A 25,341-nucleotide genomic window follows, 5' to 3' on the forward strand; every position below is an offset into this window, starting at 1 on the left:
TTTTCTTTGTCCCACCCCTTTTTACTTTGTGATAACATAATATTTAAGCTATTCTGCACCTTGTTCTTTCTTTAAAATAGTATGTGTGGGAGTCCATTGTGTGCATGTCTTAATTTATTAAAATAGATTCTGTAATGGGGGTGCCTGGTGGGCTCATTCTGTTAGGCTTCTGATTTTGGCTCAGGTCATGATCTCAGATTTGTGAGTTTGAGCCCCACATTGGTCTCGCTGCTGTCAGTGCAGAGCCCACTTTGGATCTTTTGTCCACCCCCCCCATGTCTCTACCCCTCCCCTGCTTGCATGCATGCACACTCTCTCCCTACCCCCCCAAAAATAAACATTAAAATACATTCTATAGTGAATAACGTGTGTGTTAATTTATGTATGTGTGAACCAGGCTCTAAGATAAATACCTAAAAGTGGAATTGCTGAGTCAAAAGGCATGTACATTTGAAATTTTAATGGGTATTGCTAAATTTCTTCCCTTCAAGGCTGTACCAATGTATACCTTCCCCAGCAATGGATGAAAGTTACTGTTATTCCACAAGAAGTTTATCACATTTTGGAGTTTTACCAAGCTGGGAGGTGAAAAAAATGGTATTTCAGGGTGGTTTGATTTGTATCTGTTAGTGTCTTTTCCTCTGCAGCCTATTTTAGTGTGAATATTTCTCTTTCCTCTAACCAAATTCCTTTGAGGTCAAGCTCCAGATGTTACTGTCATAGGAAGCCTTCCTTTGTAACCTTGCTGTGCCCCTCTTTGGCCACAAAGTTGTGTTCGGTACTCTTCACTGTATCTTCCCAATACTTACACATTTGAGCTTTCCACCTTTGAGTATAATCTGATTATTTTCTTCTCTAGACTTCAGGGCAAAGACTGCATCTTATTCATCATCCTCTCCACCTTCCCATCCCCACCAAAAAAGGTAGTAAAACGTTTGTCTTTTTAAAAGTTATTTTTAGTTCTTTTCTCTTGGAGGCTTCCAGTCCAGAGCCGTATTTCCAGCTATCATTCTTCCGAAAGACGTTAGCTGCTGAAATCTTAAGATAGAGGTTACCAACGTGAGTTTCCTGGAAGAGGCTTCATGTGTTAAACATGAGCTGAAACAAAACAGGATTTTTATTTGACCATGGGATTTTGGGAGGGGGACAGAAAAATGTGTCAAATTTTGTGCGATACAACTTGGAAAATAGAGACTTACAGTACACTCCTTCCCATAAATATTTGTCGTTAAATGGGAGACCCAGAAAGATGTAAAAGGGTTGAATATTACAGTAGCTGAAATTCCACCACTAACGTAATCATTGACCAGTGTGCTTTAGAGCCCTGATTTTCAGGCTTTTCTTATCAGGATTACCTAGGGGAGGTTTTCAAAACTACAAATATGTGGCCAGCCATGAGACTGTAAACAACATAATTTCTTACTGTGATCCCTTTTCCTGTGTTTTTAATTATATGAATTAAGTTTTGAGTAAAAAAGTGTTTATCAATGCACATTAGTATCTTCTTAGCTAGTAAGGTGTAAGTTAACTTTATTTTTCGCTATCACTGATCTTTGTAATACGTAATAGGTGTATTTCAAAATATCACCAAATGTGCCAGTTATTTCATGCCTTAGGAAAGTTCATTATATATGATGTGGATTGTGCAGGAGATTAGACCAACCTCCATAAGACATTTGCATTCAAGGAGAGGTTAGTCAATTGGATTTCTTCTTCCTAACTGCAAGTTGGTAGAATTAGGACATAGGAACAGAATAGTTCTTGGCCTGTGTAACTTAATCATTAAAATGAGGCTTAGTGCCCTAATGAGCATTTACATTTCCCAAGGAGGAGTGAAATCTATAGCTAATGTAGGGTTGTTAGGAGTCTCTAGTGGACAAGTCTTGGATTAAGAGCAGGGGCGCCTTGGGTGGCTCAGTCTTGGATCTGAAGGGGCGTCTGGGTGGCTCAGTCGGTTAGGCGTCCGACTTCAGGTCATGATCTCACAGTCTGTGAGTTCGAGCCCCACGTCGGGCTCTGGACTGACAGCTTGGAGCCTGGAGCCTGCTTCGGATTCTGTGTCTCCCTCTCTGTCTGCACCTCCCTTGCTTGTGCTCTCTCTCTTTCTCTGCCTCTCAAAAATAAACATTAAAAAAAACCTAAAAACAAAAAAACAAAAAAACAGGAGATCTGAGTTTGGATACTGGCACCAATCTATTAGCTTTGTAAACTGGATCAAGTAACCTAACCTCTTTCTATTTATCAGTCTCTGACTTTGAAATAGGTATAGTGTCTGTTTTTCCTTGTTTACATAATTTTTAGGAAGAGCAAATTGATTGATAATTTACATAATTTAAAGCAGCATAATTAGGATTTTTAGCCACAATAATGATCATTATGTAAATGTCACCATTACTTACTAAATTTTGTACCTAAAATGGTACTGATTTGGTCACTTCAAAATAGGTTCCTTTGTAAAACAGATGGCTAAAGTAACTGAAGACTTATTGAATTTAACTTTTGCTCATGTTTTTTTTTTTTTTTTTAAAGCCCATTTCTTGGAGGAAGTGATAGTTTTGAATTGTTTACTTTCTTCTAAGAAGTATTTTTGTGGGGTGCCTGGGTGACTCAGTTTCTTGAGTCTCCAACTCTTTATTTTGGCTCAGGTCATGATTCCAGGGTTGTGAGATCGAGTCCGTGTTGGGTTCTGTGCTGAGTGTGGAACCTGCTTAAGATTCTCGCTCTCTCCCTCTACCCCTGTCCCCTGTTGTACTCTCTCTCTCTCTCTCTCTCAAAAAAAGTATTTTTGTAGTGGAGAAAATAATTATAAAAATTATGGTCTTTAAAAATAAGATCTAAAAATATGTTTAAAAATAAAACTTGCTTCCAGTGTCACTATTGCCAACATTCATGAAGTTTGTTGGTTAATTTGTTTAAAGTGTCACCTGTTCATTGAGCGCTTGCTAGGTTCTGGGGAACCACAGGTGAATAAAAGGGTTCCCAAATGTATGGAGAAAATATTTTAAATTGTGTTATAACTGTAAGTGGTCCACGGGAATACAGAGAAGGGAGGGAGTAATTTGGGAAAGGTAAGAATGAAAGAGAAAAAGATGACCTTTGCATTTTTTCAACTTTTAAGTAGACTTGCTAGTGATCTTTTTAAAGTTTAGACTTTCAGTTATGAAATGTTTTTACCACATAGAAAACTTTCAAAATAGACCCCTGTATATCCAGCTACTGAGACTTAACAGATACTAATATTTTGCCACATTTACTTGAGATACTTACAAAAAAATTTTTTTTAAATATTTATTTTTGAGAGAGAGAAACAGAGTGTGAGCAGGCGAGGGGCAGAGAGAAGGGGAGACACAGAATCCAGAGCAGGCTCCAGACTCTGAGCTGTCAGCAAAGAGCTGGACACAGGGCTCGAACCCACAAGCCATGAGAACATGACCTGAGCCGAAGTCAGACCTTTAACCAACTGAGCCACCCAGGTGCCCCAATGCCAGAGATATTTTTAAAGGGAATGTTATAACTAAAGCCTTATCATTCCAACTTTTTCCCTCCCTGTGTCCCTAGAGGTAACCACTAGCCTGAAGTTGTTAAATATGAATATATATATATATATATATACACACACACATATCTTTTTCATGCATATGTTATACATTTATTAATGTGACCATGCCCATAAAAAGTGTATTGTGTGTCTTAAAGTTACATCAATAATATATTCTTTAAATTGTATACCTGTTCTTTAGAAATTTGCTTTTCTTATTCACATTGGTTTGAAACTTCTCTATTTTGATATATGTTAATTCATTTTAAGTGCTGTCAAGTATTACACTGTTTGGATAATGAGGTTGTTTCTAGTTTTTTCTATTAAAAAATGCAATTAGAAGTACAAATAATATTTCCATAAGCACTGAACATCTCCCTGATACCCCATGTTCTCATTAGCACTTGGTGGACTTTATTATTTTTGCCAATATGATGAGAGTGAAATGAGATCCTTTAAGTTTAGGGTATTTTAATTAAATATTAAAGAATAAGGAAGAATTTATATGTCAAGGGTAGAGAACGGTACTAATGAGACAGTGGAGAAGTTAATCTTTGCCGGCCAAAAGAACTGAGATATTTCTGACTGTAATCTACAGTTGGAAAAATTTTACATATGACTCACTAAGTACATATACTCGTATTTGAAATAAAAGGTAATATGAAACAACTGAGCAGTTGCATGTAGTAGAGTTTCTTTTTTTTTTTTTTTAATTTTTTTAATGTTGACTTATCTTTGAGAGAGACAGAGCGTGAGCGGGGAAGGGGTAGAGAGAGAGGGAGACACAGAATCCGAAGCAGGCTCCAGGCTCCGAGCTGTCAGCACAGAGCCCGACACGGGGCTCGAACTCACGAGCTGTGAGATCATGACCTGAGCCGAAGTCGGACGCTCAACCGACTGAGCCACCCAGGCGCCCCTAGAGTTTATTCTTAATACCAGTGCTGCTTGTGATCAATAAATTGATGTGACAGCCATTTTAAGGGCAGTTTGAAAATCATTGTTCAAGAGTGAGTATATAGAAGGGAAACAGGTAGGCTGGACCTTATCAGGGTATTAAATGTCATGTGCAGGAGTTTGCTTTATGTCCTAGTCATTTTCAGTGTTTTTTAGCAATAGAATACAACTGTCAGTCCTGTTCTCTTTCCCCACAAGAGGAGTGGAGGGTCAGTTTTTCTGAGACGTTAGCATTCTGGGCCTAGTATGAAAGCAGGCTTCTGGTAGTGGTGGTTAGGTTGGAGGACGGGGAAATAAAGACTTTTAAAGGAAGCAGTTAGAAATTCTGGAGGCAGGCTATTGCGTGACACCAGATAAGAGCTGATGTTGCCCAGAACTCAAGCAGTGGCAGCATGACTGTGGACAGATTGGACAGACAGTTTACAGGTACGATTGTTGTTCTTCACCACTGACTGACTGTGGAGATTGAGTGTGAGGGAAGAATTAAAGGTGACGCCTGCGTTTATTCTGTTGCTTATATAAATGTAAGTATTATTAACTGGTATACGGGACTGAGAAGAGCAAATTTGAAGGAGGAATATGTAATCAGATTTAGGTGGTTGTGGGGAAAGGTACCTGATCTACCAATGGGGGAGTATAAATGCTCACGTTGAAAATTTGAGCCGAAAGCTTAAAGGAAAGATGTGAGCTAACAGTGTATATTTCATAGTTGCCAGTGTATACTTGGGCCGTCAAGTCCTGCAGCAGGGAGGTAACTCCAAGAACACGAAGTGGAGCAGGTAAGAAAGTCAGAGATGGAACCTTGAGCAATCCCAATGTATGAGGGAATGGGTAAACAGGATAAAAAGAGGAAGGCAGAAGTAGGAAGAGAATTATGGGGAAAGTAAAGGTGAGTGCCTGGGAGGAAGGCTAAGTGAAACTGAAATGATCTAAGATAAATGCCAATATAGCTGGAGAAATATTTAGGGTTCACTGTACCAGGCCTGATCATGCTAAGTGGAATAGTTTACTTTCTAGCTGTTGACTAGGTGTTTCTCATCAGTGTAAGGCAGTTTTGAGTTAACAGTGTACCATTTAGTTAAGTGGGTACTCTTTTTAAGAGTGCTTCAATTCTGCCTAGTGAGTTTACATACCAAACAAACAGGTCATTGTCTCAAAAAGTTTGTGTATTTCTTATGTGTTAAATTTGAAAAGACTGTTTCCTTCCCTTACTGAGCTTTCCTGTGACTTATTACAGAGAGTAGAAAGTAGTAACATTCAGCTGACTAGTAAAATAAGTTAAAAATTTGTTTCGTAATAAACTCAGTTTAGGTCAAGTAAAAATACCTATGATACTTTAATAAAAGCAGTTGGATCATTTAGGAAATAACCTATCACATCTAACTTTAATGTGGACAAATTTTTGTTGGTTTAGAATCCATTTTTCCGTTCATGCTTTGTTGTATTTTAACTTTCAGGCTACTTGGGCAGAAGTGATGTTTGCTTTTGGAAATTTTGTAGGAGAAACTCTTTTTTGCTTGTTTGTTATTTTTTTAATGCTTATTATTTAATGTTTATTTTTGAGAGAGAGAGAGTGTGAGTGGGGCAGGGGCAGAGAGAGGGGGAGACACAGAATCTGAAGCAGGCTCCAGGCCGCGAGCTGTTGGCACAGACCCTGACGTGGGACTTGAACCCACTAACCACGAGATCATGACCTGAGCTGACATTGGATGCTTAACTGACTGAGACACTCAGACGCCCCACAATATGCTTTTTAATTCTGGCATTCACTCTACTGGACAAATTTCCTACTTGATTAAATGGATGTTCATTGAAGATATTTCTAAACTTCTCTCTCAACATTTTATTTACTTTTATTTTATTTAGAAGACATATACTTTAAAAGGAGAATATTAATGGTACGGTAGTAACATTATAAAATGTCACTCCAATGGACTAGGAAAGATAATTCTTGAATGATATATGTCTTTATATCTAAATGTTATCCAATTTCAGTGAGCTAACCAGTCCTTTGTTTGGATTGTGTGGGGTAAATTCCAAATAGAGTTCATAAATCTGAACAGAAGAGAGCTGCAAATCCAAGTGGAGTAAAGGTCATCTAACTGCCTTCTAAAATATTAGAAGATTAGTTTATCTTTGGTCTTCGAGTAGCCGTATGCAATGTGTTAAAAATCCATTTAAAAAATTGGTTGTAAAGTAAGCAAAAAAAATTTTTTTAATGCTTATTTATTTTTGAGACAGAGCACGAGTGGGTTGGGGCAGAGAGAGAGGGAGACACAGAATCCTAAGCAGGCTCCAGGCTCTGAGCTGTCAGCACAGAGCCCAATACGGGGCTTGAACTCACAAACTGTGAGATCGTGACCTGTGTTGAAGTCGGACGCTCAACCGACTGAACCACTCAGGTGCTCCAAATAGGCAAATTTTGAGATCTTGTTAACTACGTGATTCAGGAAACTTAATGCTGTATTTGGTATTGAAACCAAATTATAATTTTCTGAAGTCAGGCTTTCTAGTTCAGTTTAAACTTGTAGTCCTACAAATATACCTTCAAAAAAAGATCTTTCGGTTTTTACATAGGGTTTTTTAAAGAGAGATGTTATACTGTGTACTATATGACATGTAATAAGACAGAATTTGTTTTATTTTGATATAGCTTGCATTGAAAGGCTCTAGCTACAGTGGACTGCTTGAACGGCATCATATTCACACCAAAAATGTAGAGCATATTCTAGATAGTTTACGGTGAGTCATTGGGATTGGATCTTGGATGGGCTTTTGTATTCAGGACTTTTAATTTTTATTTTTACTAGAAGATGATCCTGTGATTTTTAGTAAAGATTTCCATTATAAAATAATTTTCAGAAAATTATATTGTGGTTAATGGAGTTGACATTGTAGTGTTTCTAAGGACATTTTTGTACTCTGAAAATTTCACAGATTTTCAGTTAATATTTGGTCTGAGAAGTGCGTTTTCCACAGAGACAATTCTGTATACATTATGCTTGAACTGTGTATGTTATGTTTTTTTAAACAATACTAGATTATATGGGTGTTCATTAAAATATTATTTGAATGTCTGAATATCATAGAAACTTCAGTTAATTCAATTAATGCAGTCAGTGAATAAGTTTATATAAGAGAATCAGTGTGAGAACATGCAAAGTAGAAAGTATTTTAGTCACTGTTTCAGCGTCTGACAACTGAATGAATATTTTGGATTTAAAGTAATGACTATTTTGTTTTATAATTAGAAGTCTCTCAAGATGTGACTCTTCTAGGACATTTTTGTATTAATGAATTTTAGCATCAGGAATAGAGAAAATGAATTGAAATTCTCATTTATCAATATTGCTATTTGTCAGGGACTGTAACAACATGTTTTTAAAGCATGTAAAGATTTGGGATCATTATTAACTTTCAGTTTACTCTTGTGCATCTTGACTTACCATAGTTAATTGGCTGTTGTAATTAAAATGAAGCTAAGCTTGCAAAGCTAAACATAAATTTGTTTATAAAACAAGTTTATTTTACATCATTGTAATAATTTGCCTCTCAGAAAACATCCTTTAAATTATTAGTGGAAATTTTATGTAACGTTTACTTTCTTATCTTAGGAATGAGGGAATTGAGGTTCGCCTAGTAAAGAGGAGAGAATATGATGAAGAAATTGTTCGATGGGCAGATGCTGTCATAGCTGCAGGAGGTAATAGTTTTACAGAGGGAAAGATTGGAATACAGAAATCCTCTTTAATATACATTTCCAGATACCCTGTAGTCTAGCTGTATTGAAGGCTTCAGAATCCTACCACAAGATGCATTTTTAGATTTTTAGGATAAGATTTAAAAAGATCTGCTATATGTAACATTTTGCTTTTTTAGTGAATGATGTTATTGTGAGGTTCCATGTATATTAAAGGTATGTTTAACTTCAAATATGATTCAAAGAATGAGTTGTAACTGTATTTTGGTTTAGTTATACTAGTCTTAAAAAAAAGTTGAAATTATTTAAGAGTTTAACAGGATTAGATAAATTTCATCCCACTCTGACTCTCATATACTTATACCTATTTTTTCCTGAGCTTTATTATTAAGTTAGTAAACATTCTTTCTAAAGCTTTAAATTGATAGCATTTGTTAGAAAAATCTACACTGGACACTTTGTTAGATATATTCTCATTAAAATATTTTATGAGTTTGGATTGATGTTATGACAGAAAGAAAAAGAATTGGCTAATAGAAGTGATAGGATTAGAGCAGTAGTTCCCAACTGGAGGCTACTACTGGGCATCTAGCATGTAGAGGCCATGGATACTGCTGAACATCCTGTTATGCACAGGACAGCCCCCCACAACAAAGAATTATCTGGCCTAAAATGTCAGTCTTGCCACTGTTGAGAAATCCTGGGTTAGGGCTGGTGGGTAGAAAGGCAGTGGAGAGGTCTCTGGTGGTCAACAGGATGGGGTGGGAGTGAGATTGTTAAAATAAAAGTACTTGTGTTCAGAATGATGTTAAAAACTAGTTTTGTAACAAATCTGGTTATGTAGGTGATGGCACGATGCTTCTGGCGGCAAGTAAAGTCTTGGACAGACTTAAACCAGTTATTGGAGTAAACACTGATCCAGAACGGTAAGGAAAAACACATTCTTTTTATTTGCTGTGTGTGTGTGTGTGTGTGTGTGTGTGTGTGTGTGTGTGTGTGTTGTACATACAGTTATACTTTGCTTAGTATCTATTTCTGATAAATCTTAAATTTTGGAAGGTCTTTATTTCCTCTACCGTAGTCACATTGCTGTGCTCTGTTGCTGCAGAGAGTTTACTGTGGTGCATGATGTTTAAGTGAAAGCATCATTGTTCCTGGTTATCATGAATATTAGAACCATGTTCCAAAAAAATTTTAGAGATGAAATTCAGGCATGTAGAATTCATTTCTACTTTTAGTACAATTTTTCTTCTTTTTTAAAAAAAATTTTTTTTCAGCGTTTTTATTTATTTTTGGGACAGAGAGAGACAGAGCATGAATGGGGGAGGGGCAGAGAGAGAGGGAGACACAGAATCGGAAACAGGCTCCAGGCTCTGAGCCATCAGCCCAGAGCCTGACGCGGGGCTCGAACTCATAGACCGCGAGATCGTGACCTGGCTGAAGTCGGATGCTTAACCGACTGCGCCACCCAGGCACCCCAGCAATTTTTCTTCTTTAGTACAAGTTGTTTCCAAGGATCTAGCTCTTGCTTATAGCTCAGGCATGAGAAATATATATGCATTTAGCTGCCATTGGTGGTAGAAAATTATGATATGGGATGGACAGGTCCTCACATTTGACTTCCCAGGTAGTCTGGGAGTAGGATCTGTGGCAGGATAGACCTGAGCCCTTGACCTAGGTGAGTATTGGTGTCCTTCAGTATTGCTGAAGAGGGATGAGTTAATGTCCCATCTTCTACCTTTCTTATGTCTCTCATCTCCATTCCTGGTTATATCTCCACTGATTTTCTGGGTGACTTCATCAATTTAATGAAGAGACCAAACCCTGTCATCACTTCTTTTTTCCTTTTCTCAGCTTCACTGACATTTAGCATCATTCTATTCCAGCCACCCACAGTATGACCATACCTGGACTTGATGATCATCTAGAATTGCCCCATCTTGCAAATCTTAATTCCACTCTGACCACAGTCTCCTATCTTTAATAGCAGTCTTATTCCCTCAATTCTGCTAAGTCTGCCCTTTGGTTTTCAGTGCATTGAACCCCTCTATTTCCTTCAATTAATTTTCCCTCACTTCATTCACTTGCTTGACAAATTTCGTAGACATTTTGTACCATTGTCTTTCTGCTCAATCCTACCTCTGTCGATCATCCTTTTTATTCCTCCATCAGCACTGCTGAGGCCATCTGGGTAAAAAAATAGAAACTTAAGTTTCGTGGCCTAGTTTGCGCCCCAACTTACTTCCAATTTGTAGTTTCTAGCACTTAGAACTGGACCCAAAATTTTCTATGTGGCTCAGGTCCTCTCTTTTCCCCATTCTGTGTGGTAGCTTCTTCAAGGCTATTTAACTTGTATATATTCCCTGCTTTCCCTACCCTTCCTCCTTCAGCATTAGCCTTCTCCTTTACCTGATAGAGGAAATGGAAGTCATTGGATAAGAACTTCTTTACCTTTTCCCTGGCTTAAAATAAAAACCTTGTTCTGTTCCCTTTCTTTCCTTTTCTCCCTTTGCACATGGTTCCTCTTAGGCTAAAACCTTGCTCAAGACTGTCATCTTTTAAGAAAATTTAATAAATTCTTTACCCTGTGCCTTTCTCTTGATTATTATTCTTTTTCTTCCTCTTTACCCCCAAGCTTGGTATCTCCACTTACTTACTTCAGTTTTTTTAAACCTTTGCTAGCTTTTCTGGATTTGCTCCCACCAGTTCATTGACATTCTTTTTGTCTTACTAGTGATGTCCTGGTTATTGAACTTACTGGACATTTTAGTCCTTGTCTAACTTGATTTCTGGGAAATTTTTGGTGCTGACTTCTCCTTTAATGCATCTGTACTTCTTTGGCACTTATGACTGCCATTTCCCCCCTTGCCCCTTCTTCCTATCCTGATGGCTACTACTTTGTGTCTTTTGAAGGATGTTATATTTTAGTCACGGCTTAAATAGTGGTGTTTTTATATATCACCCTCTGGGCCATCTTTCTCTCACTCCTTTTTTTTTTTTTTTAATTTTTGATAGAGACAGAGTACAAGTGGGGGAGGGGCAGAGAGAGAAGGAGACACAGAATCCGAAGCAGGCTCTAGGCTCTAGGCTCTGAGCTGTCATCACAGAGCCCGACCTGGGGCTCAAACTCACTGTGAGACCATGAACTGAATTTGGACACTCAACCGACTGAGCCACCCAGGCACCCCTCTCTTTCACTCTTTATAATGTCTCCAGAATAGCTGATTAATATCTCTGGTTGAACTTAGATCGTGGACTCCAAAATATATCTAACATTGATCTTGTTTCCACTCTTACCCGTATTTATATTCTCTTCCCACTGCAGCCAGAGTGACTTCTCTGCTCCAAATCTTATGGTGGCTCCCTTATCTAACTCAGAGTACAATCTAATTCTTTATTCTGGCTAGGGTGACCAACTCATCCTGGTTTGCCAAGGACTTTTCTAGTTTTAGCACCAAAAGTTCTATGTCCTGGGAAAATTGTCAGTCTCAGGCAAACTGGAACAGTTGGTCTCCTTCGCTGTGATATGTAAGACTCTACGTTTTCTGGCTCCTCATTATTCTTTGTCCTTTTCTCCTGTTATTTTTCTCTTATTTGAGCCATTCTACCCTCTACTTGAATGTATCCATTGGCATTAAAAATGTAACATGTCTGAGCGCCTGGCTGGCCCAGTCCGTAGAGCATGTGGCTTTTTTTTTTTTTAATGTTTATCTTTGAGAGAGAGAGAGAGAGAAAGAAAGAGAGGGAAGGAGGAAGGGAAAGAGAGGGAGACAGAGAATCCTGAGCAGGCTCCGCACCATCAGTGTGGAGTCTGACATGGGGCTCGAACTCATGAACGGTGTGATCATGACCTGAGCTGAATCAAGAGTCGGGTACTTAACTAACTGACCCACCCAGGTGCCCCATGTGAGTCTTAATCTCAGAGTCATGAGTTTAAGCCTCACATTGGGCATGGAGCCTATTAAAAAAATAAATAAATAAATAACATGCCTGCAAATGAACCTATGTCCTTTGCCCTCCCCTACCATACTCGATGAATGGAGTCATAACCTGTGCTAAAGCTGTGACCACCTGTCCTTCATCCACCCCCTCACCCCCACCCCATCCCCACCTTACCACACTGGTCTATGGATCTAATTCTGAGTTCTTGGGATCTTACCTTTGAGTCCATCTCTTGCCATCGTCACTGCTAATGAACACCGTGTAGGCGTTGATAGTTTGTTGTTTAAATTACCACAGTAGCTCCCAGTCTTGCTCTTTCCAACCCATCCATTACACTTTGTCTTCATGTTACTCCAAAGTACAAATAGTGTATCCACTCCTAAATTAGAGTCTTTTAGGCTTTCCCATGACTTTTAGGATACATTGCAAATTCCTTAGTATAATAGTATGATCTTTCACCATCTGTTGCCTATTTGCTTTTTAGTTTAATCTATCCTCATTTACTGTATGCTCTTCAGTAAAAAACAAAACAACAACAAAAAAACCACCTCTAGGAACAGCCTAGGATTCTTCCTAAGGCTGTTTCTTTTTTTTTTTTTTTTGAATCGCATCTTTTCTCCCAGTTTTGTTGAGATATAATTGACATGCAGACTGCATAAATTTCAACGTTTATTTATTTTTGGGACAGAGAGAGACAGAGCATGAACGGGGGAGGGGCAGAGAGAGAGGGAGACACAGAATCGGAAACAGGCTCCAGGCTCTGAGCCATCAGCCCAGAGCCCGACGTGGGGCTCGAACTCACGGACCGTGAGATCGTGACCTGGCTGAAGTCGGACGCTTAACCGACTGCGCCACCCAGGCGCCCCCAGACTGCATAAATTTAAGGTGTAACGCATAATGACTTATACATAATGTGAAATGATTGCTACAGTAAATTTACTTATCTCATATAGACATGAAAAAAAAGGGCTTTTTTTTTGTGATGAGAACTCTTAGGATCTACTCTTTTAATAACTTTCAGATATACTATACAGCAGTGTTAGCTGTAGTCATCCTGTTGTCCATTACATCCCCAGTACTTACGGTCTTATAAGTGGAAGTTTGTACCTTTGACCATCCTCACCAGTTCCTCTACTGCCCACTCTGATGGCCGTTCTTAAGTGCAAATGTTCGATCTGAGCGTCTGCTGACACCATGGGTGGAGGCTTTCCTCTGGTGAGGAGCTTTGTTGATATTTAAGACAGTAGGATTTGAAAGAATAAGTGAAAGAGTTCTCCCAAAGGCCCATATTCTTTTCATGTCTATATATGCGCTTTTGTCCAGAATGCCCTTATACCACATACTGAGTTGTGTAGTTGTATAATTGTTCATTCATGACTCTGGTGCATCTTGTGGCTCTGGCTATAATTCCCGGTAGAGAGTGCTTATCTTTTCATATCGTTTTCTGCTTGGAAAATATGTTTTCTGTTTGTCTCCTTAGACTATACATTTCTTGAGCATAGGACTTTGTATTTTAATTTTCTATTGCTTTTATAGTATTATATGTGGTCCATAGACAGTAAACTTTTGAACTGAATGATTAATTAAATGCTTTTAGGGAATAGGGCTAGGACCCCAACCTAGCTGAGTAAAAATTTCTTGAGCATAAGTTATTGAGATCATTGGTTCAGTAAATATTTTTTTGACTGCTTTCAGTGTTGATGCATGTATATTTTAGAAATTCTTATGGCATATTTTTATATCGTTAAGAGATTCTTTAGTGGTCACATTTCATACAGTTTGTTGAGACATATTTTCCTTTAAAAACCTGGCTTAATAGTCATAAGCTTGTGGAGATTTTGAAACTGGTAAACAGACACTACTGCTTCTCTAATGTCTACCTAGAATAATAGGCTTTAGAAGTCCTTTGGTTTCTCTTCTTGTCTACAGGCCAGAAACGTATTAAGCCTCCTAGCTTGTTCGGTAATTCAGGTTGCCTGACTTCTTTTCCTTAAGCACTGTGGTGACTCACAAGCCTTAATCCTAGAAGTTAATATTCAACTTAAATTTCCTTTCCTCTATTAGTTATCAAATGCTGCATAACAAATCAAACCAGAACTTAAAGGCTTAAGTAGTAAAAATCACTTATTATCTCTCCTGGTTTCTGTGTATCTGGAATTCAGGAGTGGCTTGGATGGGTGGTTTGGCTTGAGATCTCTCCTCATAAGGTTATAGTTACATGTCAGGTGGGGCTGCAGGCACTTGGAGGCTTGACTTGGGCTCAGAGATACCCTCTAAGATGGTTCACTCACATGGTCACTCACATGTAAATTAAACATACAACTTCGGTTTGTCTCGTTTGTATTCTGCAATCGTCTACTGAACTTTTAAATAATAATGACATTTGAATGCTTAATAATTAAAATAGGGTATATGACATGTAGTAGCTAGCCTACAAGATAGCTGCCTAGCATTTACACCTTTTTGTGGTTACCTCTCCCCTTCTGTATTCAATCAGGACTGACCTATGGAATATGGTATGACAGTGTGTAGATTCCAAGGCCAGGTCATAAATGGTATTCCAGCTTCTGTTTTGGTCTTTTGGATTGTACATTCTGGGGTAAGTCAGCCAGCATGATGTGAAGATAGTCAAGCAGCCCTATGGAGAGGCTCACGTGCAGAAGAATTGAGGTGTCTTGCCAATAGCTCACACAATTTGCCAGCCCTGTGAGTGAGCCACACTGAAAATGAATCGTTCAGGCCAAGTCAGACCTTCAGATGCTCACAGCCCTAGCTGATATCTGACTATAACCTCATGAGAGATTGTTCTCTCTAGGATGTTTTAGACCTCCAGTTGACCCTAGCTGGTATTGTTCTATCAAATGACTGCTGATACCTTTTATATACTTAGCACTATGTAAAGTGTTGCAGGGAGTATAGAAATTAAAACACTTAGGCCTTGCCTAAGTGTCTTAATTTCAGTGTTGATCCACTCAGATAAAGAAATTGACTAGTCACGACTTTGTAAAAAGGTTTTTCTCTGCTCTTCACACTTAATGTAGTTATTTTGAAGAGTTTGTTTTGCAAAGCCTACTCTCAATATTTCCTTCAAGATCAACGCATCATGTAATGATGATTGAGCTTTCTGGACACCTATTCTCATGTTAGGTGCCATATTATCTCATCTTTCTATAGCAACTATAGGCAATCTTAACACTGTAATTTGCAATTTTTTTAAAAAAAATTGTCTTCTGCATCAAGCTTTTTTTTTTTTTTTAATGTTTATTTTTGAGAGAAAGACTGAGAGTGGGAGAGGGACAAAGAGAGAGGGAGACATAGAATCTAAAGTAGTCTCTAGGCTCCGAGCTGTCAGCACAGTCTGACATAGGACTCGAACTCATGAACCACAAGATCATGACCTGAGCCAAAGTCAGACACTCAACCAACTGAGCCACCCAGGCGCCCCATACATCAAGCTTTTAACTCCTTGAAAAGGAGTTAATTCTTCTATATTTTTTTAATAAATGAAGGATTGCATTGGATTAAGCTTTATGATTTCTCTTTATAACTTGGAATATCTTAAATGACATTTAAAAGATTTATGGTTCACTTTTGAACCATAAATAGTTTGATTCCTCAGAATAACCTTTTGAGATTGGTGGTTCTATCACCCTTTTAGAGATGAGGAATCTGATGTTAAAATGACTTGCCTAAAGTTAATAGATAAATATTATAAAAGTAGGATGCAAATGTCACTATACCATCAGATAATTTTATAGGGAAATCAATCAGTGGCACATTTGCTGTTATTTTTTAGTTTCACTGTAATGTGGAAACTTAAGTGGTTTTGTGTATCATGGCATTAAAGCTGTATGTAAAATCACTTTGGTCTTTCTGTTTGGTCTTTCTGTCTTATTGAAAATACAGAAAACTTTGTAGCAAAAAAATGAAGTATAGAATAAAAATTTACAAAATTTTATGTCTGATTTTTATAGCTTAGTGATACCTTTTGAATTAATTTTTTTTTTCCTCTTTCTTCCCTTTACACCACTCCAAATCTCTTAAAATAAAGGTCTGAGGGTCATTTATGTCTTCCTGTTCGATATACACATTCCTTTCCAGAAGCCTTACAGAAGTTCTATCGTGGTGAGTTCAGGTAGGAATTTCTTACAGTTGTTTTACAAATAATCTTAATAAATATGTGCTATTAAAAATGCTATTGAACAGTACAAGTTAGATAATATTTGGCTTAGTCCATAGTTACAACAGTAGCCATAAAAAGTAATAAACTAGCTGAGTCACAAACATCTCTATCTTACTTTCTTCTAGTCCAGGTGGAACTGTCCAGAAACCCTGACAAGTGCCCTTGGCCTGTAACATAATTGCACGTGGAGAGGTTTTCTCCATCAGTGAGATAGAGGCCACATTTCTACTTTTAAACCTGGTTCTGTGTTCTTAGCAGTTTGGTAGAAAGATAGTTAAAACTGTTGGCTAAAATTAAGTGTTCAAATTCTGAGATTTTATATTTTTTATCCTCATCTCCCATCCGGAATGGCTGAGGGTTGGATTTACTCCACTATGCTGAAGGTTCCTGATGTCTTTATTTTACATATTAAGTGTATCTTAATATGTAAGTGTATCTTAAGTGTATCTTAAGCAGGGGGATGTTTTTTCATATTTTTTTTCACTTACTGTGTTCGGAGGCCAGGCTGTCCTGAAAAAAGAAGGATGGGGGGAGGAGCTGAGATGGGGTTGGTGATGATAATAGAGTGAGCCAAGTTGGACTACTTTTTTATTTCCTGATTTAGACTAGATTTTTATTGTTGGAGAAAGCTTTTTCTCTGGTTTTTGTGAAATTGTATTAAGTCTTCTTGACTTGTGGAATCATTAATAATGATTCCAGTTTCTATTGATTTCAGAAGTTTGGCACCTCTACAGATGACCAGTTTATAGCTACCAAATGGGAGTATATTTTTACATGCTAATCTAGCAGAATCTGTCCCACTAACTTTTTGACACACCAGTTTTTGGTTTTGAAATTAATTTTACCTGATTTTTTTTCCTTTTATCAAAAATGTTTAAGTTTTAGGTATAATCTTAAATGTTACAATATTTGTCATTGATTTCTTTTTTATTATTAAAAAAAATCATCATTACAGAATTTTAGGGGAGGGAATTTTGTCTAATCTGACCACCAGAACACAGTATTATTTTAATTTCAGAGTGCTTTCTTTTCTTCATGTTATGTTTTTGTATGAGCAAAATGCAACTATATCTAACTCAGTATCTTAGATTTAATGGATATATGATAAAGAATTTGGCTTTAATTCAGTTATGTGTGAGATTCTATATAAATACATTAGATATTTCTGTTATAATTGAGAGACCTAATCTCTAAATTTGTCTTTGAGTAGGAACCTGTGGGTTTTGGATGTTTCTGGTATAATTTGTTCATGGGATAACTAGTTTTTAATATTTTTATTTTTTAATTTGGTGAAATTATATGTAATTCTAAAAATACTTTATTCTATCTTAAATTAATTTGATTTTCCTTCACTCTTCTAAGGTGGTTATGGAGGCAACGAATCAGATTGTACCTTGAAGGGACTGGCATAAACCCTGTTCCCGTGGACCTTCACGAACAGCAGCTGAGTTTGAATCAACATAGCAGAGCCTTCAACATTGAAAGAGTTCATGATGAAAGTAGGTGGATTGGGAATTAGACGTGTTTGGAGCAATATTTAACTTAGAGTTCCTTTGATTTCTAATTTCTAGAAGTAATAATTTATAATTATTTGAGGATTTTAGTGCCACTGACCATACTTAAGAAAATACAGTGAACTACTTCAGGTGTAAAATTTAATGACTAGATACTGAAATAAGAAGTAAGCATATTTCCAGAAGAAATGTTATCTAGGATTGAAAACTTGTTGATTATGGAAGGATTATAAATGTCTAAGAGAAGAGTTGATATTTAAGGACAGATTCTTGGCCTTAATCTTTGAAATGTCAAAAAGGAAAAAGAAAGCAGTAGAAATAAAACGAGCTAGTATGTAGATTTCATCATAATTATACACTTGTATAGTTGTATTTAAATGTATTCACCACAGTTATGCTCATTGATTTAAAACCTTTTTGTTGAGAAATTTTGCATCTTAGCCTTAAGATTTGTGTTTCAATCTCTGTAAACTGCTAAGAGAATATTAGCATAAGGTGATATGCAGTTTTTTGTTATGAGTGTTCAGGTGAATTCTCAGTTGTGAGTTAATTTGTGGGTTATAATTTAACCATATTTTCCCACTTTTTCCAGTAACTATAAGATTTTTATGATACAAGAAGATCCCAAGAGATATACTAGATATCTACGGACTCCAGGAAAAGATATTTTTTTGTCCTGTGTTTCATTTCTTGGCTAAACTTACCAGGAAAAGCTACCTTTAAATATCTGTTTTGTCTCTGTCTTGTCGTGGTACCTGATGTTTATTTATGGTCATTGTTCTCAGAGTTTTTCATGGTGATTTAAAGCTTTTTATTTTTCAGTTTATTTATTTATTTTGAGAGAGGGAGACAGAGTGCGAGCAGGAGAGGGGCAAAGAGAGGGAGACTTCCAAGCAGGCTTCCAGCATCAGCACACAGAGCCCAGCACAGGGCTTGAACTCACAAAACCATGAGATTGTGACCTGAGCCAAAATCAAGAGTGGGATGTGTAACCAATTGAGCCCCCAAGGCACCCCCCATGGTGATTTATAGGTTTATATAGGTTAGGATATTCTTAAACTATGTGTTCATGTCATGTTTTAAAGATGCTCCCCCCACCCAATCATACGCATATGGATTCCTATTACTGTTTTTCAAAGACTGCAGTAAGATTTAAATTTTTAACTAAAAGTTTTACTTTATCCCTCACCAAAAGAAATTATTGCTACCACCAGAGATGTTTAAGATTTGGCTCTGAAATTCACCAGCTACATTATAGGAAAGCTATAGATTGATATTCAGAGATTCATTGCTCAGATTCCTGTCTCAGATTTACTGTTTAGTTTGTAAAACTAAATATATATAGAAACAAAATCACATAGTTATTAACTAAGTAACATCCAGGATGTTCACATCTGATTAATGTTTTTCTAGAAAAAGAAGAGAAAATGTTCAAAATAAAAAAAACACAAGAGAATTTCTCAAAATGTAGGCACCATTCTTTGAATTGAAAGGACTCACAAGTAATGGTAACAGATTTCAAACCAAGGTATGTCAGAATATTAGGGATGAAACAAAGCTCCTGAAAGCTTCCAGAGAGGAAGTGGTGGTGGTGATTGTGGCTGAAGTAGGTTATTTTATATATAAAGAATCTGGAATCAGAATAGTTTCAGAATTCTCAATAGTAACACTGGAAATTACTATGCTTATTGTAATAATTATTTTTGTTAGAAGCAATTATATGATATTTAACTGTGTCTAGGCACCATTTTAGAGGGCTTTTTTTGAGTTTTGTTATTTTTATAGCTTTATGAGAAAAAATTTAGGAAGATTTCAAATTGTATCTCATTTTTTTCTATTTAAATTCTTAGCAAGTTGGTAGGGAACATTTCTTAGGAGGCTGCCATTAGGAATTTTGAAATATTGGAGTAGATTTGAGAGTATAAATATGCTACCATGTTTTATCCTGGATTTAGCTTTCTAATAATATATTTATATTTATGTGGTTTTTTTTAAATTTAAATTCAAATTAGTTAACATCAGTATAGTCTTGGCTTCAGGAGTAGAACTCAGTGATTCATCTCTCACATAGGATACCCAGTGCTCATGCCAAAAAGTGCCCTCTTTAATGCCAATCACCCATTTAACCCGTCCCCCTACCCACCTCCCCTCCAGCAACCCTCAGTTTGTTCTGTGTATTTTAGAGTCTCTTATGGTTTGCCTCCCTCTCTGTTTATATCTTATTTTTCCTTCCCATCCTGTATGTCCATCTGTCGAGTTTCTCAAATGCCACATGAGTGAAATCATATACCTGTCTTTCTTTCACTGACTTATTTCGCTTAGCATAATACCCTCTAGTTCCATCCATGTTGTCTGTTGTAAATTAAAAAAAATTTTTTTTAGAGAGAGCATGAGTGGAGGAGAGGGGCAGAGGGAGAGCGAGAGAGAGAGTGAGAGCGAGAGAGAGAAAGAGAGAGAGACAGAATCCTAAGCAAGCTCCACACTCAGCACAGAGCTCTATGCCAGGCTTGATTTCATGACCCTGGGTTCATGACCTGAGCCAAAATCAAGAGTCAGATGCTCAACTGACTGAGCCACCCAGGCTCCCCTAGCTTTCTAATTTAGAACCAAAGATTACAGAGAAAAAAAAAAAAATTCTAGTGTTGTGTGTGTTTAACTTTTCAGCTTAAGAAAAATCTATCCTTCATTGGATTGTATTTATGTGCAAGTTGTTAAAGGATATGTTCAAGGGAAGGTAGGGTTGGTATATTATTATTTTTAAAAATTTTCATCACATAAATTAGCAGCTTTATTTGCAAGTCGAGTTGTATTAATTTGGATAAGTGAATTGATTTGATAAATAATCCCAGATTCTCAGTGGCTTAACATATTGAAAGTTTATTTCTATTTCGTGTCACTGTCACCTGGGTGTTGAAGAACTTCCAAACAGTGCCTCCTACCATCTTCTAAGGCCTCTGAGTTTTCTATTGGATCCTCTGGAGCTTGTGGAAGGAAGAAAGAGCACAGAGTATCTTAAGGCAGGTTTTAGGAGCCAGGCTTTATCACTACTTTTCCTCATATTTCATTGGCCATTACTAGTCTCATGGGTGTACCCACTGCAAGTAAACCTGGAAACATAGTATAGCAGCATGGTGGTGAAAGAGAATTGTACATGTAGTGGTCCCTGTTACTAGTATAACAATTCTATATTTAAAAATACAAATTATAATTAATTTTGTAATCCATTGTTTTGGATAGAAAATTGTTAATTGTCCTTTACATGTCCTATTGAATTAAGTTATAAATGTACAGTTTCATTGGTTAGGTAATGTTTGGTAGTAGTCAATTAGCATGAAAGAAAATATAGGCAGAATTAAGATGATTAATGAGACCTGAAGCAATCTTAATTTTCTTGTTTGACAAAGGGTTCTAGGTAAAATTCAGCAAGTACACACAATAAAAGTGCAAAATGGAAAGGAAAATTTGGATAGGGAGAAATGGGAATAGAGGCAGAAAGTCAAGACTATATAAAATACATGGTTACAGTTTGGTGAGAAATCAGATTTATTAGTAATATTTAGTGAGTACCTACTGTTAGTTTGGCATTTGCAGAAAATCTGTGGGGAGATGTAAAACAAATTCCATTAGGAATTACCTTACATAGGGGTGCCTGGGTGGCTCAGTCAGTTAAGCCTCTGACTTCGGCTCAGGTCATGATCTCACAGTCTGTGAGTCTGAGCCCTGCGTCAGCCTCTGTGCTGACAGCTCAGAGCCTGGAGCCTGTTTCAGATTCTGTGTCTCCCTCTCTCTCTGCCCCTCCCCCACTCGCAATCTGTCCCATTCTCTCTCTCTCTGTCTCTCTCTCTGTGTCTCTCTCTCCCTCCCTCCCTCCTTCCCTTCCACCCTCCTTCCCTTCCACCCTCCTTCCCTCCCTCCCTCAAAAATAAACACTAAAAAGAAAAAGGAATTACCTTATGTAAAGAAAAATAATTTAAAGAATAAAATTTAGTTTTTTGCATTTGTAAAACTTAAATTTTGACATGTGTGAGAATGATAGATCTAGTACCAAATTAAGACAATTTCAAAAGTTAGGTTTTATAATCTTTAATGTGAATTTGATTAAACATATCAAATTTTTTGATATACCTTTTTGTGTCAAGTTTTTTCAGCTATATTATGAGATTGAGCTGATCACGTTAGCCCATCGTACAATTTAATCAGATAACGAGTTTTCTTATGGTCTTTGGCATTGTATGACAACTTGTTATATTCAAAAGCATCGTTGGGTCCCCCATAGATTGTTAAATCCAAAAGAAATGAGATACGTGTAATTAGTGTCTAATAAACATATAAACAGGAATATAATAATAGGGTAGCAAGTCAGGAGAATATTAGATCAGTGGTTGTGTTGGTGACAGTGGTAGAGATTTTATTAGTATATGAGGTGTTTAGTGTGTATTAGATATTTATTACTGCATAACGAATCACCCCCAAATTTAGCATCTTAAAACACAAATATTTATGATTTCAGAGATTGTGAAGGTCAAGAATCCAAGAACAGGTTAGCTTGTTAGTTCTGGTTTAGAGTCTTTTGGGAGGAGGATCAAGCTGTCATCCAGGACAGCAGTATCTGAAGACATCTGGGACTGGAAGATGTGCTTCTCAGCTCCTCACATAACTGTTAGCGGGAGGCTTTAGTTCCTCACTATGTAGGCCTCTTTATTGGACTGCTCATGAAGTCTCTCCCCATCCTCCCAACCCCCCAGAAGCCAAGTGATCTGAGAAAAGAGGCTGAGGTGGAAGGAAGCCAGGGTGGCTTTTTAAACCAAATCTCGGAAGTGTCGTACCATCACTTGTATCGTACCCTATTTGGTCACATAGACCAAACCTAATATGCTGTCAGAGAGTTACACAAGAATGTGAATACCTGGAGGCAGGAATCACTGGGGACCCTGTTAGAGGCTAGTTACCACAGTCCAGGTAGACTTTCAAGCTTTGACTTAGGAGAAAGCGTGGAGGAGACAGAGAAGGGAACTTGTTCCACAATGCTTGCCCAGCGAGAGTTGGGTGCAATGAATCTGCTTTTGGTGACATTGAGAAGATGAGGTTGGCATTTCCAGTTGGGAGACTGATAAAAGATAAGTAAAAGAAACCATTTGAAGGTGACAGTTGCAATTTTAATTGAGAAAGCAGTGGGAATCCTTTGGAGGATTTTGTGATGAAGTGAGGTTTAAATATCATCAAGGCAGATTACATAAACTGTGCATATAGCCTTATAGAATAAAAAAAAAAAAGATGACATTTTTCAGAAGTCATGAAAGGAGATGTGGCAGTGTTCCTTCAGGACTACTATTGCTAGAAACACTCTTGAAGTTTTCTATTTAAAAAAAAAGAAATCTGATCTCTAATAATAACTGATTTGGTTTCCAGTATGAGCCATGGGTATAATTTGCCACTTAACTTCAAAGTGGCTCTCCTCTGGAAGTACTTGATCATTTCTACCTCTGAAGCTTTTAGAGAGAAATTAAATGTGACAACAAAAATCTTATGAGAAGAATAAATGTGTATTTTCTCGGTCTTGAAAAATTGTTTCAAGAAGAATTAAGGCTTATTTTGGAGAGCTAGAGGCTTCATTGCAGCAGTGTTAGGTGACTTTGAGGTTCATATTATGAACATTTTATTTATTTTTTAATATTTTTATTTTTTATTTTTTTATAATTTTTTTCTCATTTATTTATTTTTGAGAGACAGAACAAGACAGAGCGTGAGTGGGGGAGGGGCCGAAAGGGGAGGGGGGACACAGAATCTAAAGCAGGCCCCAGGCTGTCAGCAGAGAGCCTGATGCGGGGCTCAAATACACGGACCCTGTGATCATGACCTGAGCTGAAGTCAGATGCTTAACCGACTGAGCCACCCAGGCGCCCCAGTTTTTTCATGTTTTATTTATTTTTGAGAGAGCGAGCGAGTGAGCATGAGAGAGTCAAATGAGCATGAATAAGCGGGGGAGGGGCAGAGAGAGACAGAATCTGAAGCAGATGCCACACTGTCAACACAGAGCTGACCCGGGGCTTGAACCCACAAGTGGTGAGATCATGACCTGAGCTGAAGCCGGATGCTGAACTGACTGAGCCATCCAGGCGCCCCTATGATGAACACTTTAAATAAGATATTTTATTTATATGTTAATAATGTTAAAGTATGGATTATAGTGAAAAGTGTGAATATTGTAATGTCTCATAAAATTGAAATCCTAATGTTTCTAAGATTTAAACAGGTTGTCTTGAAAAAATTTTTTTCATCACCTTCAGGACCTGAGGCTTCAGGACCCCAGCTTTTGCCAGTGAGGGCACTAAATGAAGTCTTCATTGGGGAGAGTCTCTCATCCAGGTACTTTTAAACCTGTGATCTTGAGTTTGGAATTTAATGTTTTAGTATTTTTTAGATATTTATTCAATTTCTATAACTTAAGAATTATGAATAATTAAGGTGGTAGAAGTAATAGAAGTGAATTATTAAATGAAATATTTCCAAAACCCTCTCACACATTTATAATAAGTGTTAAGGGGAAAGAAGGTTCTATGACCAAAAAAGTTTGTGAAACCCTAGATTAAACAAAAAGTTATTTGGGTCCTGTTACTGCAGAGCCTTTAATCTATCATGTAGGTGGCTTTATAAATGTTTAACAGAATGATATACTAGGCATACATTTGCAGTTGTTACAAACTTTTGTAGACAGTCCATATCACAACTTCCCTACTAATTATCTTAATAGTGTCCCTTAAGGTAGATTTGTTTGCTTATTTTTATCCAGGATCTAGTTAAGGATTATGCATTGCATTGGCCATCATGGCCCTTTAGAATTAAGAACAGTTCCTCAGTCCCACACTGTTTTTTCATTCATGACATTAATATTTTGGAATAGTCTAACCCAGTTGGTTTGTAGAATATCCCTTGTTTTAGATTTGTATGATTTTTTTCCTATGCATGATGAGATTCATGCTAAACATGTTGGGCAGGAATACTACTTGGTGCTAATTGTATCCCTTATGCAACATCATATGTCAAGTATATTGACAGTTTAAGATTTGTAACCATTATTAGCAAATATTAAGGTTAATAAAGTTCTTCATTAGTATAAAAATAATAGTATTTTATTACTGATGAAATCTGTTTTGTGGGTGTTGAGTATAACTTAGGCTTAAGTTGTCAGAATTTTGTTTCAAAACTTTTCGTGTGACATTAGTTACCAGTTGTAAAATGACTGCAATAATGTAACGTTAATTTAATTCTTCATTGTCATTTAGAACTTGCCTTTGCATTTTTCTAGATGTAAATGAATTAGGAGTGGAAAATTAGAGATGAATCTGTCCCACTTTGCTGCTACCAGAACCATGTGACCCTTTGAAGATCATGTAGTTGATTCCCTAGTTTACTGAGAGTTCCATGTATTCTGGAATTCTGTTCGTTGTCCTGTCTTTTCATAAGAAGTTTAACTATGATGAGAAATGTTTGTCTTAATTAAAGAAGATAT

At 37.1% G+C, this 25,341-nt stretch overlaps 1 protein-coding gene across 3 annotated transcripts in view; it reads left to right on the forward strand.

Annotated features, from left to right (window-relative positions):
• The window catches only part of NADK2 (NAD kinase 2, mitochondrial), a 49,622-nt gene that overhangs the window by 4,537 nt on the left and 19,744 nt on the right, over positions 1-25,341 (forward strand). For 2 of the 3 annotated variants that reach the window (XM_011286501.4, XM_023239012.2), the window contains exons 2-7: positions 7,146-7,234; positions 8,107-8,195; positions 9,037-9,118; positions 16,186-16,269; positions 17,680-17,816; positions 24,119-24,197. In XM_011286501.4, coding sequence (XP_011284803.2) covers positions 7,146-7,234; positions 8,107-8,195; positions 9,037-9,118; positions 16,186-16,269; positions 17,680-17,816; positions 24,119-24,197 — 560 coding nt within the window. Of the gene's footprint in view, positions 1-5,096; positions 5,272-7,145; positions 7,235-8,106; positions 8,196-9,036; positions 9,119-16,185; positions 16,270-17,679; positions 17,817-24,118; positions 24,198-25,341 lie in introns of those variants that run through there. The other variant, XM_019811877.3, reaches the window with a different exon arrangement.

This window comes from Felis catus, chromosome A1 (genome assembly GCF_018350175.1).
Source record: "Felis catus isolate Fca126 chromosome A1, F.catus_Fca126_mat1.0, whole genome shotgun sequence".
Lineage (NCBI taxonomy): Eukaryota > Metazoa > Chordata > Mammalia > Carnivora > Felidae > Felis > Felis catus.